Source organism: Pelmatolapia mariae, linkage group LG7 (genome assembly GCF_036321145.2).
Source record: "Pelmatolapia mariae isolate MD_Pm_ZW linkage group LG7, Pm_UMD_F_2, whole genome shotgun sequence".
NCBI lineage: Eukaryota > Metazoa > Chordata > Actinopteri > Cichliformes > Cichlidae > Pelmatolapia > Pelmatolapia mariae.
This window is the reverse complement of record NC_086233.1, coordinates 23,167,254-23,183,176: the sequence shown is the minus strand read 5'-3', so window position 1 is coordinate 23,183,176 and position 15,923 is coordinate 23,167,254. Positions and strand designations below refer to the sequence as shown.

The 15,923-nt window shown below is 40.7% G+C and overlaps 1 protein-coding gene across 3 annotated transcripts in view; it reads right to left on the bottom strand.

Moving 5' to 3' along the window:
- Positions 1 to 15,923, bottom strand: part of LOC134630804 (mediator of RNA polymerase II transcription subunit 13-like) — an 83,640-nt gene that overhangs the window by 17,639 nt on the left and 50,078 nt on the right. For all 3 annotated transcript variants that reach the window (XM_063478493.1, XM_063478494.1, XM_063478495.1), the window contains exons 3-5: positions 14,742 to 14,826; positions 11,911 to 11,994; positions 1,048 to 1,193 (exon numbers count right to left, since the gene is read on the bottom strand). In XM_063478493.1, coding sequence (XP_063334563.1) covers positions 1,048 to 1,193; positions 11,911 to 11,994; positions 14,742 to 14,826 — 315 coding nt within the window. The remainder of the gene's footprint in view (positions 1 to 1,047; positions 1,194 to 11,910; positions 11,995 to 14,741; positions 14,827 to 15,923) is intronic.

Below are 15,923 nucleotides of genomic sequence, written 5' to 3'. Positions count from 1 at the left end.
TGCACTCCTACTGCCTGGGTGTTTTGGTACACAGGGGCTACAACAAGGAAGGTTGCTCATACAGTGATTAACACAGCCCAAAAAAATCACTGTCTGCCCTCTGTCACCCCTGGAGGCCCTCGCCAGATCCTCCTCTCTCAGGAAAACCAGGGCCATCACAGGTGACAGCACGAACCCCACTCACCACCTGTTTAACCTGCTGCCCTCTGATCGGCGCCTCAGGTCAATCAGGTCCCACACCTCCAGACCCTAACCCTAACACCCCCAACCCTTCCAATGGGCCATTTGGACTGTTAACAAACACTGTTAACAAAGCCATGGTCTGAGTAGCCCCCATCACTCAGGCAACTCTATTCAGACCAATTCTCTCTTCTGTTGTGTGCCTTTTTCTTGTTTTTGTATAAATATCCTTCCTGATTGTATATATTTCTCCCACTTGCTAGTTATTCCTGATGTCTGCTATTTATATTTTATTCCAGCACAGTTGGACCACCAACAAGAAAGGGCTAATCTATTCTATTCTTATTACATACTGATTTGTATAATGCACAAAATAGTGTCACACTCACAAGACCAAAAATAACTATTATTTGTGCATCACAACAGATTTTGCTCATTCATCCAAGCAATAAGCAGTCATGTGTCTTTGTTATTACAACTGTGCGGTAATGCTAAAAACACATGACTGAACCACACTGCTGGTCTGAGTGATGTTTCATTATTATAAACAGCATGGGCACAATTGTTTATTCAGAAACAACTCTATGGGCTACCAACAGTGATCGCTTTTATTTCACTTAACTGTGGTTTCTTGAAAGTGAAAGCAAAAGCGTTCAAGTGTGAAAGATTCAAACGCTTCCTCGCTACCTGTTGCTGACTTGACAGCTACAGTCATCTCATATTCATTAAGGAAATTAAGAGACTTCCATTTTTACATAATAATAATCACACCTCTGTTGGATATATATCGAACATGAGGATTGCTTTGTTTTACATGCATAAGCACTAGAAGAAAAAAACAAACAAACATCGGGTTTGTGGTGTTACCCTGTACTGGTGTGACGGAGGTCTGCGCGAGACGGATGTGGTGTTCTGTGATGTGGTACGCAGGCTGGTGCTGGGCAATCTCCACACTTGTGCACACGTTGCTCTCTCCATGGAGGAAGAAGGAGAAGGAACACGACAGGTGTTCGCTGAGGAGAGACGACAGTGAAGATTCAGATGATGGAATCAGGGATGAGCGTAAACAGCGTAGAAATGTGGTGGCGCGCTCACTGCATGTGAGTATGTGTGTGTGAAGTGTGCTGACTACAGAGACATGGGAGCGAGTAAAGGTACACAGCCTGAACAAATAACAACACAGTTCACGCAGTCCATTTTAATTACATGTAAATTTTTCAGTGTAACACAATTAATTTTAAATTCAATTACAAAGTCATTACGTTACTTGAGACTGAATAAACCCAAAGATTGGATCTTGTAGAAAAAATGTTTAAAAAGTAAAACATGAAGTTGCCTGCCTTTTAGGCCACAGAATAACAAATGAGAGCATTTCTGCAAATAGCAATTTAGAGAGCAGCCTCAGAATGGATCTTGGTAAAAGCCTCGCTGAGCTCCACCTTCATTGATCATCTTCATCAGTTACCAGATATGCTCCTTATTGCAGGTATAAATCCTCATTTGCTTATGAGTGATTGTGGTGACTACATGTTTACATTATGCAGCGCTCTCTTTATTACACAGCCTGGGCATAGTTCATCATATTTTTCTTTTTTTTTTAATCACAGAGGATAATTGCTGGGGTCTTATTACAATCTATGTACCAGTGGGCGGGCTGGACATCATCACAAGTACCTCGACAGCTTCACTGATGTATATTTTTAATCTTTAAACTTCCTTGCTACCTTGGTTTATAGATATCAGACTGACAATAAAGTCAGCAGGTACTGTAATCTTCTTGCGATTACCCTGCTGCCTATGCAATATCCCTTCTGCCCCGAGGGAGCTTGACCTCCATTTGAGTCGTAATGGATCATCAAATTCAATAAAATGGCCAGCTCCACAGTCACTCATTTGGGCAGAGCTTAAAACGCAGTCTAGGGAGACGGCCTCCAGATGGCGCTGAATGCACCCTAAGACAGAGCAGGCCAAATTTTTTCCGCTTCATAAACGTTCCTGATGCTCGTGGAGAAAAAAACACATACCCTCCTAACAGCAGGTGGTTTGAACACAGGTCTGTACAATCAGAGGAGAAGAGCAGAGCTGAAGCACATGCATATGCATGCACTGGGCTGCGACAAACGGGCGCACAGGCGCATGTCGCCTCCACACCTACAGGCGCTGCCCCACTGTCTCCCTCACGCACGCACACACAGACAGACAGACACACACAGTTCATCTTCTCTGCAATTCACATCTCTGCAAGACATGACTCAAAATGATTTCAATGTCACTGTCCTCCAACCTTGTCCTCACTGCATCATCCCACCATATGAAGAGCTATATATAGCTGCATGGGGAAGTTCAGGCAAACAGCTGCAAGTCATGAATACCGCTCATGCACATATGCAACTACAATTATCACAGATCTTTAGTGTCTCCACTCTTACATGCTTTGATTCTGAATGTGTTCACTCTTTCACATAGTTTCAGCACTTGGTTGGATTAGTAAGTTTTTATTTATTTATTTATTTAAATATTTTATGGTCCATCAACTGTCTGATTGGCTGATTGACTCTTGATTGGTTAACTGTACACAGTCCTGCACAAATAAAATAAGGCTGTTGAAGGCTGTTTATTGCCCTCTTATGCTTGTAATTTATTTTATATCATTATTTATATATACACAAAAATATGACTCCCTTAAGGACTCTTATAGACAGCCGAGATCTAATTGCAGGGAATCACTGTAGAGGAATATCTCTCTTTATCTGTCTGTAACTCAGACATTGATCCAGCATAATTAAGGGCTGGATCCTTCTGATATCTCAGCTCAATTTACTGTGCACTGATACCGACTTGTTCACAATGGGGCAGCCGAGTAAGTGCACTCGAAAAAAGTGAAAACGTTGCAGGGGGACGAGGAAATATTTGCTTGTGCAAAACATGCCGACCGGTAAAGCAATCAATGAAGCCAATAACTAGTGCGCAGCAATTGCAACAAAGGAACTCTCGTAACGGCAATAAACATGCGATCATATGCAAGTCAGGGAAAAGCAGAACTACAGAAAGAGCATCAAGCTGTAGGGCTGACGCAGCTGGGAGATTGATGCTCCCTGTCCTTTTACAAAGGGCATTTTCCTGCACAGTAAGCGAGTGTGAGTGTGTGTGGACGCACTGGGCTCCTTGCATCCTCTGGGGCATTTGTGCAGTCGGCAGGCATGTGTGTGCAAGAGAATGGGAGACAGAGATGCGAGGCAGCTCTCTGTGCTGGGCTGTATGAGTACAGGTATTAATAAATGAAGAGGAGTGATGGTTGAGACTTGCCTAAGGGCTGACAGTACAGGAGGAGAGATAGAGAGAGGAGACAGAGAGAGTGAGAGAGGGAAGGCTGAGAGTGGGATGAGAAGAAAGAAGCGGGAGCGTGAGGGGGAAGAAAAGGGAAGACAGAAGGAGAAGAAGATGGAGAGAGTGAATTAAAGCTGTGCATGGGTAAAACTGAGACAAAAGGGGGGGTGGGGGACGGAAGGATGGAGAGGAAATTAGGAAGACAAGGAAAAGAAAGATGGAGTTAAAATGAGGAGTGAGAGCAAAACAAGTGTGTGAGAGAAAGAGGAAGAAGTGAATAATTCAGCGCCACACTCTGCAATTGCTGCACACATATCGATGAGATCAGAGTTTTAATGGGTGGCTACTGAGCATACTTTTATGGTGAAATCAATCAGGAAATGTAGAGTCAGACAACACAAAGAGACACACTGCACACTGTTTGTGCGGTTTCATGTGCATGTTATGTGCCCACAATAAGAGGTAACGGCATAAATGTAGTTGAAGCGAATGTATTACGTATGTGCAAACATGCAAATGCCTTATGCATGCAGAAAGTGGCATTAAATGCAAGCATAGCTAATGCAACAACGACAACATACGGTCTAAATGCTGCACGCATGTTTGAAGGGATTGTGTTTTGGCTCGTGTGACAACGTGTGTCTTTTTACCCGATCACAACAGTACCAGCCAGCCAGCCAGCAGGGAAGCTGGTTAATGTCTGACATGCATCATGGACTTGACACAGACACACATCTGTGCATATAATCACATGCACACAAAATAACAATGTTTATCTCGGTTGTTGGGCTGCTCTCATGTCTAACCCAGGAGACACAAAGATAAAGCAAGATTAGATTAAAGGAGATACAAAACATTAAGCATTACAATCACAATGCGCAAGGCACACAAGGCTCCTGTTTCCACTCTTAGATGCACTCCCAAAGCCTATGATGTGATAATTATGTTTAGATATAATCAACTGTAGTTACATGCACAAAACACACATATCAGTATTTTTCTTAAGATTCTCTGAAATCTAGAGGGATTAATCTGCTTAATCTGCACTCATACTGTTTTGTCTGTTACCAGCAAAACTGAGAGTTAAACTAACAGTCACCCTGTTCCTTCTCACAGTCTAACCTTTCCCACACAGTTGCACGAGTGTACACATTCCTCTGGTGCACACAGGCCACTGTGGAGGATGTTTGCACTCCTGTGAGCTCTTGTTAGGAGCGTGTACACACATGCTCCGAAAGTCCTTTCACTGCTGAATTGCTGAAATTACGGCAAACAAATCTAACCAAGCCACCTACCACACATAACGCATAACAGACTCAGGCGTATGCTGCTGCATGTACAACACCACTATTAAAAGTAACATAGGGGCACATGCGGTAAGTTTGATGTATTATTCAGCGGCCCCTGGTGAGTGGCCTTAGCTAGTGTTGCTATCACAATCTTTGTGTTCAAACAATCCTCAAATGAAAAGGTGTGATGTAGACAAAAAAAGCACAAAGATTGAATGATTGTTTTTGGTTTTTTTTACAGAATCTCTGCAAACGCTCAATCCAATCATTACCAAGTGGCTAAAAAAACTTCAATGTGAGCCACTACAGGCTTTTACTTCATATCTATGATCAAATTAAAAACAGAGGGAAGGGGTCTGGTTTTAGGTTGTTGCTCTGATGTATCACCATCCTCTCTATTGATCTGTATGTTTTTTTTCTCTCCTCCTTCTTGAACTCTCTCACATGCTCTCTGTGGTTTCTCACCTGGTAATATAAGAAATCTGGGTTATTGCGCATTGCATGTTCTCTGCATTTTGTCCATAGGGAGGCTGAACACGCACGTGGAAAACGTTTCAAAAGGAGAAAATACAAACCTCTCAATAATCCAAATGATTAACAAGCCCTCTGATGACTGGTGCCGCGGTCAAACTTTACAACTTAATACCACACTTAATTCTGGAAATGATACTATCAGTATCATTGTCTTGTGTTAAATTAATAATTTTATGGCTCACAGTGCATTTAGTCAACCAATGAGCCATTGTATAGACTTTTAGCTAGTTCATGAAAAGAAATAGAGACAAGAACATTAACATAAAGTAGTCAAAATTCATGACTGACTGCTGAAGTTTAAGCGATTAAGCTTTAATCGCTTTTGTTGTCAATTTTCACTACAAACAGTTGTTTCAGAGTCATTTGCAAGCCAGCCATTATTTTTCTCCAGTGCAATACTGTACCGTGTAGTAAAATATAATAATTTGGCTCTAAAATAAGTATGGAAATACAGTGGCTCAGAAACAGTTGCATGAACCTTTGAGTTTTTCCTGCATACAAAAAAATAATAATAATAAACTCAAGCATTGTGGAACTTTTTTTCCCCGTATTTTCCTGGTAAATAGACTCCAAAGCTACAGGAATACTGCTGTAATTATCATCTGAACAACAGCTCTGAACTTCCCGCTTCCACAGTCCTGGTCATGTGGTCTAGCTGCTAAATCTTCAACACTCATCTCGGTCAAAAACACAAACAATCAAAGCCTAGACTAAAATTCGATTTGAAATTTTGCCGTTCATTCACTTTTTTGTGCTCGCCCGCGCAGCACTGAGAAAAATCGACAGCAAATTATTGGATGAATAAGTATGAAGGCAAAAAGTACTGAAAAACTCCCAGCAGCTAAACTTTAAAGAACTGATATAAACAAATTAAAATACACTGATTTAATTTAAGCAGCTAATTCGCCTGAAATGATCCCACATCTGGGATGCAGACTTCCTCCCAAATGCAGTTTTACATATATGATCATTTTTTAACCTTTTTTTTCTAATAGCTCAAAAAACAAAGAATATATATATGCAAAAACTTCAAAGCTGATCCTTTCCCCCACTTTCACATTAGTATTACTCTCCACACAATAATGAGGATAAAGAATGTGTTACTGCGTCTGTTGCAGTGAGGGAGGGGGTGGTTGCATACTTACAATGAAAATAAATTAGGTCATCAGATTGTTTATATTTGTTTTTGGGGGGTTTTACTAACTTGTTTGTGTTGTTTGTGAATGAATGTGACTGAATTTATTTATTTTTAAGCTAGGACTCCATAAAACCCAATTCCAGCCTCGCTCCTCTCCTGCTCATGCAGTTAACCGTGGCATCTGAACTGTGCATAAACATAAACAAAGACTGGTAAATTATTTCACAGGCTAAAACTGAGATGTAGCAAAGGTACATGGAGAGTTTTCAGAATGTGAAGGATAAGAGATGACTCCTTTCATTTCTTTATGTTATGTTTTTATTTCTGGAGATTCTGTGACCTTGTGGTGTGGCCTAACACCAGATGTCTGTTGCCTAGGAGATGGCTCATATCTCAATGTCACTTATCCCTTAGGAGAGGAGAGGAGAGGAGAGGAGAGGAGAGGAGAGGAGAGGAGAGGAAGAGGGGAGGACCTGCAGTGTGTTTTAAAAAGCTTGTTCTGTCAGGTCAGGTAAGAATTTCTGAGATTTAAAAAAATATATATTTAGGTAGGTGATGCAGCTCGTGTCTGTTTTATAGCCATGCTACACTAAAATAACCACATTATTTATGCATGAGTATATAACCATTAGTGAAATTAAAGCACCAATATTAACAAGCATACTGTGTACTGCACTTGACATGCATAGAATTGACTGAACTAATGAGAGAGACAGACTCTAATACAACCATTCAGCCGTCTATAGTAATGATTAATTTATGACCCCCTACTTTCACTGAGCCCCACCACACACACTGAGCCTCCACCCCACTCTTCCTCCCTCTCACGCTTCTCCTCTCATGCTCTCCCCTGTAACTCTCTCCCCTCAGCGTCTGATGCAATGCGTTACCAACCCAGAGTGCTTTCCTCTCATTCAGACACAAAGAGAGCAGGAGTGTTGGGTTAAGAAAGGAGGGGTTGACGTTTGTGTTGTTGTTGGTGGTGGTGGTGTTGGTGGGAGTGGGGGTGGGTGGGAGGAGTGGGTTTGGGAATGTTCTCCTGGATGCGCCGATTCCCGCTGTGCCCCAGGGACACATACGAGATAAACACCAGATAAGCCTGACAAAGGCAGCAGCGCCAAGGCGCAGGAGTTGGCACGAAGAGGCAGCATGCCATTGATATTAGCACCAAAGCGCCCCCTGTTGGGGATAAAAAGGCACAGAGTGGAAGTGAAGAGGAGACAAAGGAGGTGGTAACACAGCTGAGGCGGGAGGTCACTGTACGCCTAACTGAGCAATGTCCCCCTCATGGCACGAAAACACTGATGGCCAGAGATCTGCAGGGGTTTTTAGGACTCACACTGTCAAGTGTGGGGCAACAGTGCAATTGTGGGAACAAGGGATGGTTTCTGTGTGTGTGGAGAATGAGGGAGGGGGGAGGCTGTGTGCTGGAAGTGAGCTGTGGAGATTTGTGGCAAGTGCAGGCACAAAATGTACAGACATCTATAAAACACTTGTATTTGTTTGTGTGAGCGTTCAAGTACATTTCTCTCCGTCTCCGTCTCTGTCGTCCCTCGCAGGACTTGTAATAATTCACAGAAAGAACAAGTCAGGATTGGCATAGCAGGGGGGCGTACCAGCTGACAACATATTCAAACAGAGCTGTCGACCTCAAGAGGAATTACATGATGTGCAAAAGTCACACACACACACACGCAAACACACAAAAAGCACGGCACATGTTCAAACGCCGAATGTGTGTGTATGTCCACTTACAGTAGGACACACGTAACAGCGTCTTCACACCGCCCTACTGCCCACATATAATTTAAATAATCTCCAATAACGAGATATGTGATCACTGCTAGCTCTACTTACTAAGATGTACTGTTTGCATGGGTTGTTGATTTGTTGTATACTTGTACGTCATTTGTATATTGTGCAGTTTTATGGTGCCATCATGGGGTCTACAGAGATAAATTTATAGTTTTGCTAAAATTGGGCATCTTACATTAATATGCAAAAGTCTTGCGCAAACCGTGATTTATTTATATTCTGCGTCCAAGGAGCCACTTTCCTGTAAGTTTCTAAAGTGCTCTCTATGCCTTCTTTGGACACTCATTTGATTCATTATCGCTTGAGTTCTTGTACACGACCATTTCTAGAGGAATGTGTTTTGTTTGTGTTGTTTGCTCGTCAGTCTTTGACTCATGAATCATTTAAGCACAAAAAAAACACCTAACTCAAGAACGGAGTCATAATCAGAATTACGTTTTAACGCCAAGTTTGCCTGGTACAGAACACTGGTAGAATGTAGTGTCGAAGAGTGTCTACACATAACCCATTTTGAATTGTATGTTTTGTATTATTTGTATTTGAATAGTATATTTGTATTTTTGTACTAACAAGGTGAATCCCAAAGAGCAACTCACTGAAAATTATGCAAATCTTGGCATGGTGTGGAGTGTATTCTTAAAAAATTTGCGGAAACTGGAAATGTGAAGGATAAAAGAGGAAACAGCTGGACTGAAAAACTGTCTGCGGCAGATGAACAGAATCTGAAAGTCATGTCCTTAGGAAACAGGAATAAAAATCCAGCAAAGACCTGACACAGTACTTGAGAAATGCACCTGACCCTTCAGTTGATCCATCTACTGTTCACTTAAGCCTCATCAGAGATGATCTCAATGAAAGGGTGTCTGTCAAGAAGCCACTCTTAAGGAAGGGAAACAGGAAGAAAAGGCTGGCGTTTACCAAATTACACGAGAAATGGATTAAAAATCAACGGCAACAGGTCTTTTCACATTTTCCAAGATCAAAACTTTTGCACAGTATATATGGATTATACTGAAATCCACTCACATGAACTGTCCCTGAAAAAAATCCATATTTTTTTTAAATTTACCACATCATTACTTTGTAGTCGCCCTTTTACCAGAACAAACGCAAACGTATAGCATTTGTAAAAAACAGCTTTTACCAGATGTTTCAAATTATTACAAAGTCACACATCAAAGGCTCTGACTGGACTGGAGGATAATAACATTTGTTGGGGGGTTTCTTGTTTACAGCAAGCCATAACACATCACCAGTATAACACATGACCTCAAAAAAAGAGGAAGAAGAAAATGTTAAGAATCTATTGCCAAAGCTGCATGCCTTTATAGCTGGACTCTTCTGCCCTGAATGCATTACCCCATTGGGAGAAGTTAAACAGGCCCTTGGAAAGCAAACATCCCCTCTGAAACAAACCTGTACTACTTCCAAACATTTGAACCAGAGGCAACAAAAGGTTTGCTACACAGTATCAAAGTATCTGGTAGGACGATGGAGCCAAGTTATATGCTCGTGGAGCTCAAGCATGGCCATTTATACTTCATTAAAATGATTAACCAATAAAGAAACAATTGAATGACGAAATTGTTGCTGTTTTTTTTCCTTTTTGGTTTTTTGTTTTGTTTTTCCAGCTGAAAGTTCTGAAAACAGACATTTTTCTGTCAGTTAGCAAAATCTTTCTGTTTTATAATTACAAGACAGCCTGGCCAATCAGCTACCAGAACGTTTTCTGTAATTTTACACATTTATTTCTTACAATTTCAGCCCAAACAGTTGTGCTGACAGACTTCTATTATTAATTACAGCAGATTTTATTTATCACATAGAAAAACCGAGCAGCATTATTGAAATTGCACTTCTTTTCTTATATTAATGCATCTCAGGGATTAAATGTGTCAATAAACTTCTTTACACTGACAGAAATGGGGGATTTCAGCGCTCTGGCACATGTGAGATCAAAGAGAGCTTTATGTGCACATGATGTACAATGAGTTTGGCATCCCTGGCTTAACGTTTCTATTTCTATTTCATTTATAGTTTTTGTTTTCAATTCACTTTAGTTCATTGTCCCTCAGTTCCTATAAAAGTTACTGCTACTTTAGACTCTACCCCCTCCTCCATGCACCTCAGAAGCTGCGCCAGAAACTACTACTGAGCCAACACAAGCTGCCAGACCAGCTTCAGTGCTCATTCTAATATGTTATTTATAAGCATTTTTAAAAATATTAGAGGGACGAGCTTGTTATAGAAGTTAGAGGTTTTATCTTCATATGCACAGTGGAAATATACACAGCAACCTACACTGTGAAAATTGTATTTCGCCGATCTTTCCCTTCACAGAAAACAATTCTAAAAATTCTAATGAAAATAAAAATAAATAAGAAACTTTGGAAAAGAAAGTGGAAGTCATACATGTGCAAACAACGAAAAGAGTTCAAAAGACCTGTGCTTGAAAAACTGAGTTGTACCTCAACTTTGTGCAAGTGTGCAAACACATCTGTATAAATCAGTGGAGCAGCAGATAGCAACAGTCACAGTAATACTCAGCAGTCTCATTCAGGAGTCTGATGGCGGTGTCACAAGCATTCACATTCTCTCCATATTCATAAAATCATTCAGCGAAAAAATCAAAACATTCGCATTCCGAATTATATCTGATTCCTCCATTACTTTATCACCGATACATACAGTACATTCTACCAGGAGTGCTTTTTGGTACAAAGATGTCACCGTCGCGTCAAGCTTTCTCACAGTGTTTCACAGATATATGCAGTACAAGTGACACACACTCCTTGAGATGTCACGCGGCATGCCTCGCTGAGAGGCTTCCACCTGCTCTAAACAGCTAAACCCAAGTTTGCCTCAGCACATCACAGCAGAGTGCACTTGTGTCAGCAACTTTCTACAGGAAGAGTTTCCTGTGCATTTGTTCCTTTGCGCTACGTTTGAATGACAATGCAATTTACAACTTAACAATGTCCAAATATATTATATAAACGCATGCATGATTTGTGCGTGTGTGTGCTCATGTGTGCGTTTGCTGCAGCTATGCAATATAAAGCAGATTTCCAAAAGGAGCTGTTTGACAAAGCCACTTACTTATCCACTCAGCGTTTGAGCGCTGCTATGTTAGAAATGTAAAGAATGTTGCCTCCTCGCCAGCAGGAAAAGCTGAAGTGGGCCGACCGAGCTGTGTGAGGGAAGTGTAATGGCTGCAGCAACAAGTTGAACTACTGTCATCACACCCACCCCTCTTTTTACTCTGTTTCAGTCTCAGTGACTGTCTCCCACACTGCCTACACAGCTACACAGCGTGATCCACAACCCTTCCCTCACCCTGGGAGAGAGAGCGAGGGGGAGCTGTGAGAACTCAGCTATGCTCTCACCTTCCAACACTGCTCTAGTTTTTAATAGTCTCACACCACGGGCCAGCTGCTGAAACATCAAGGACAGACGACACTACAAAGTGTGACACAGCTATTCGCACAGCCAAGCTGTGTCACGCTTTGCACACATGCATTTCTCAGAGTCAAACATACATGAAAGAGGAAAAAAGAAGAAGAAATCCTATTAAAAGTAACCAAATGAGATGTGTGCATGCACTTTTGTGCCAAGTGTTCGACTTACGTGTTGCCTAAAGACTTCTCCTCCAGCTCGTGCGGCTTGAAGAACCATTTTCCAATCCTCACGAACCCCTTATCCGTCAAACATCTGCAGCGATGAGCAGGAGAGGAAGGAAAACCCAAGGAGAGAGAGTAAGAGAGCCGTCAGTTTTCTCTCATCATCAGCAAGCAAGTGATTGATTAGCTGCAACATCTGAATAGCACTGTGCGCTTCAATCAAAGCATCAAGTAACAAATAATATTGTTGTAAAGCTGAAAGGGTTTTTGAGTTTGTAAAAGTGATGTTCAGAATGAACTTTAAGGCTTCTGCATGATAGCGTGCAATTTTAATCATTTTCAGCCGAATAGTTTCACAGTTACAATTATAAAAAAAAAGTTATAATTAGCCAAAAAATGACCTTGCAAAATTTGTATTAGCTTTCTAATCCTCCTGTCTTGAGCCATTTTACTTTGGCTCTTTGCGTCTCAGAACTGTCTACTATTTTACTTATTACTAGTAATGCTGATATGTAGTTTGCAAGTGCAAAGGGGAAGGAAGAGTAATTTTCTGCTAATCTGTTTCCCCAACGTGATTTGCACTTTTGCACATGGCTTGCCAAAACCACTTCTTTCATCTGAACAAAATATGATCACATCAAAGTTCAGTTCAGTCATCACGCTCCCTGTTTGGCTGTGCAACCAGCTCTTTTAGAAGTTTTTGACTCGTCTCTGTGTGCAGGTGCCAGTGAATCCCCCGCTGAAATCTCTGACCTGGGTCAAGGAATTACAGAGTGATTTCAAGAAGTCCACCTCACTCACCCAGACTCAGCTATCCAAAGCTTTCAGTCTCCAGCTGTACCATCTTTGGTGCATTCTGATTAATACATTTTCTCATCTGATCGTGCCTTTCCATTACATATAAGCTATTTCTGAGTTTTACAATAATATTCATAAGGAACAGATTACTATAATGACTGTAGCGTATGTATGTCTCTTTTCTCTTCCTAGATTTATTAATCAATCTGGATGAAACTTGCTACATAAACTGGCTGGGGTACCAGGACCATCAACATCTATACAGCTTTTGGGAATTATATTTATAACACTGACATCCTCACAAATTATGCATAATATATGTAGTTACTGATCTCAAAATGAACTGTATCAACATTGCATCTCTGTGTATGTTGTTGTTTGTAAATGCATTTTGGCAAACTATTTCTTGACTGAATTGTGTTGTCACGTCACATCATCGCCATATAAAGAACATTTTAGCATACAACTGCGTGCTAAAATGTAAAATGAGGCCTTGCCTTTTTTTCCTTTAAATGTGGGGAGTTGATATTTTTCTCTCATTTCCCTTAACTCTATCTTGACACCGCTGTGTTACCCATATCTCAATTTACCTGCAACAGTGACTGCCAAAAAGTGTGCAGGAGAAAAACAGCAGGAAAAACCCCCAAACACACTTTTAGCCTTTTTTTTAATCATCTGGGAAACTAATCACTTATGATTACGCTGTACAAAGTGTCGCTATTGCATTTTATTTATGATCATATTTCTGATTCTGCCCACTGCGTTGTCTTTATTGGAGCCAACCAATACATTCATCTTCAAGTAGATCAAGGGTATGGGGATCATTTATGGTAATAAATAACAATAAAATAGCATCCATCCATTTGAGAGTCGGGCTATAAATTTAAATCTATAAATCTGGTGGTTGATGTCACACTTTGATTCTTTATTCAGCAAAACGTCTTTACTGTGATTGGCCGATTTCCTTGTGACACTCTCTTACAGCTCTTATTCTCATGCCAACTTAACGAGCGGCACAACAGAGTTATTGTAACATCTTAACTTTTACATTAACTTTAGCAAAAGTTATATTTCTGTCTTTATGCTATTTAATGCTTTAAATTAAAAAAAACTGCTTGTAAAAGAAAAAAACTGAATAGTTTTTGATGACAATAATCATAATTAAAATCAGAGCTATAATATCGGCAGCCTGAGACAGAGGTCAGCTTGATCTGCAGAATATAAAAGAGAAAGTGGAACTGATACCTTTAGTGTTGAAACAGTGAGCTATTTAAGGAGTTAGCTTCAAGGTAATAGGAAGGTTAATTCAGCATGCCCCCTATGATGATCACTGATGCTTCACTTAATAGAGAGCAAATATGTGCTGCTTCATTTAACAGATGGCTCTGACTCAGAAAGGAGAGCTTTGGGTACTTGAGCAAGTGATTCAGCACTCAGTTTATAATTCCATTAAGGTGAAGCTCATGCAGGAAAACTAACGCGCTCTGTCACTTTGACTTAAAGTTGTTTTTTTTTAATTTGTTTGTTTGTTTGTTTGGTGACTTTCACAATTCAATTCCCAAAACAGGAAGAAATACACCCCTATTTTGCATTTAGAAGTCGCTGTGTAAATATTTAGGAAATGGGAATCTGAGGACATATTGCACTATTATTTTACCCCTATCGCTTTGTTGTTGCACCTTTGAGCTGGGTGCAAAGGTAATAAAAAAATCTAATCTACATGTGTGTAAAAGGCTGAGCTGGCATGAAGCGACGCTGCTGTGTCAGACGTGAAGCCCTTCTGTGTAAACTCTGGTGGCATTACACCAGCTCGCTGTGGTTCAGCGTAAACAAGCAAAGGCGCTATAAAGCGGGGTCTCCGTGAACACCAGCATGGTGAAATCTCTGTGTTAAACAGGACTGCTCATTATTTGCCTCAACAGGCTACACTTATGGGTGCCACAGTGGAGTTATCCAGCAGTAAGCTTGTTGTTAGACACCATTTATTTACATTTATTTACAGCTCTCGCGGTGGACTGGAGAAAGCGCTGATGGTTTTACCTTTCCAGCAGGTTGTGTATGGCCTTGAACAGAAGGGTTCTGCACTCGTAGGAAAGCCCACACTCCCACAGGCCCTCCTCACCAACTGAAAGAAAAGGAAACAAAGATATTTGTCAAGATTTCTTTTCTTTTTTCTTTCTTTTTTTTACTTTTTTGTTAATGAAAATTAGTAGTTGTATCAATCAACCAGCCATGGAGCGACATCCACCAATTTCCAGCATGCTTAGCCATAACCAGTCACAGGCCTAGCTTGCAACTAGCACATCTTTTGCTCATTTGCCTCAGCTCTATCTTGGCACCGCTGTGTTACCCAAATCTCAACTCACCTACAATAGCAACTGCCAACAAGTGTGTAAAACTGCAGTAAACCCCCCCAACGCACACTTTTAGCCTTCAAACTATTCACTCATGAGTACCCTGTACATTATTATTTATTATTTATAGCCATTTTTTCGGATGCTTTGCTCTGCTGTGTCCTTATCAGAACCACTCAATGCCCTAATCTTCAAATAGATCAACGATATAGAGATAATATGTTCAATTACCAGCCACATGCTAACATGCTGTTAGTGGGGAAGCTGCTCGCTGTTGATAACAACAAACCCAATCAGACACTTAAAATCACCCTCAGCTGACTGATCTGGACATTATAAAGAAGCTAATAAAGGCAAAGTACAATAAAGCAAAGTGATTAAAGTTAAAGCTACCCAGAGCCTCGGTATGAGCATCAAAGCTGGTGAAGCTATAAACATAGTGAGAAATTATGTACACTTGACACTTGTTTTGTTATCTAAATCTGTTGCACCTCTATTTGCTTGATGTAAGGTAAAATCTCTCAAGCAAAGGCGCGTGAGCAGCAACCCATTTTCAGTTCATTTCTTTTTCCAGTAGCAGACTACTTAACTGTATATAAATGTATTCAGTTGTGTAAGTGAATATGTTTTGCAGTTACAGGCATTACAGGCGTATGCATGGAAAAAAGCAGAATTTGGTTTGTATATGCTGTCAGTCATAGAGAGGAGAAAGAAAAATCAGTATAAGGAGGTCACACTTTGCAAAAAGATCCGAAACTGGAATCAGCCAAGAAAATTGTGATGTGGCAGCCGTGAATCGGTGCATCTCTAATGAGAAAGTATTACATTACTGTTATCTCAGTAAGTAACGTCATTTACTGTGACAGTA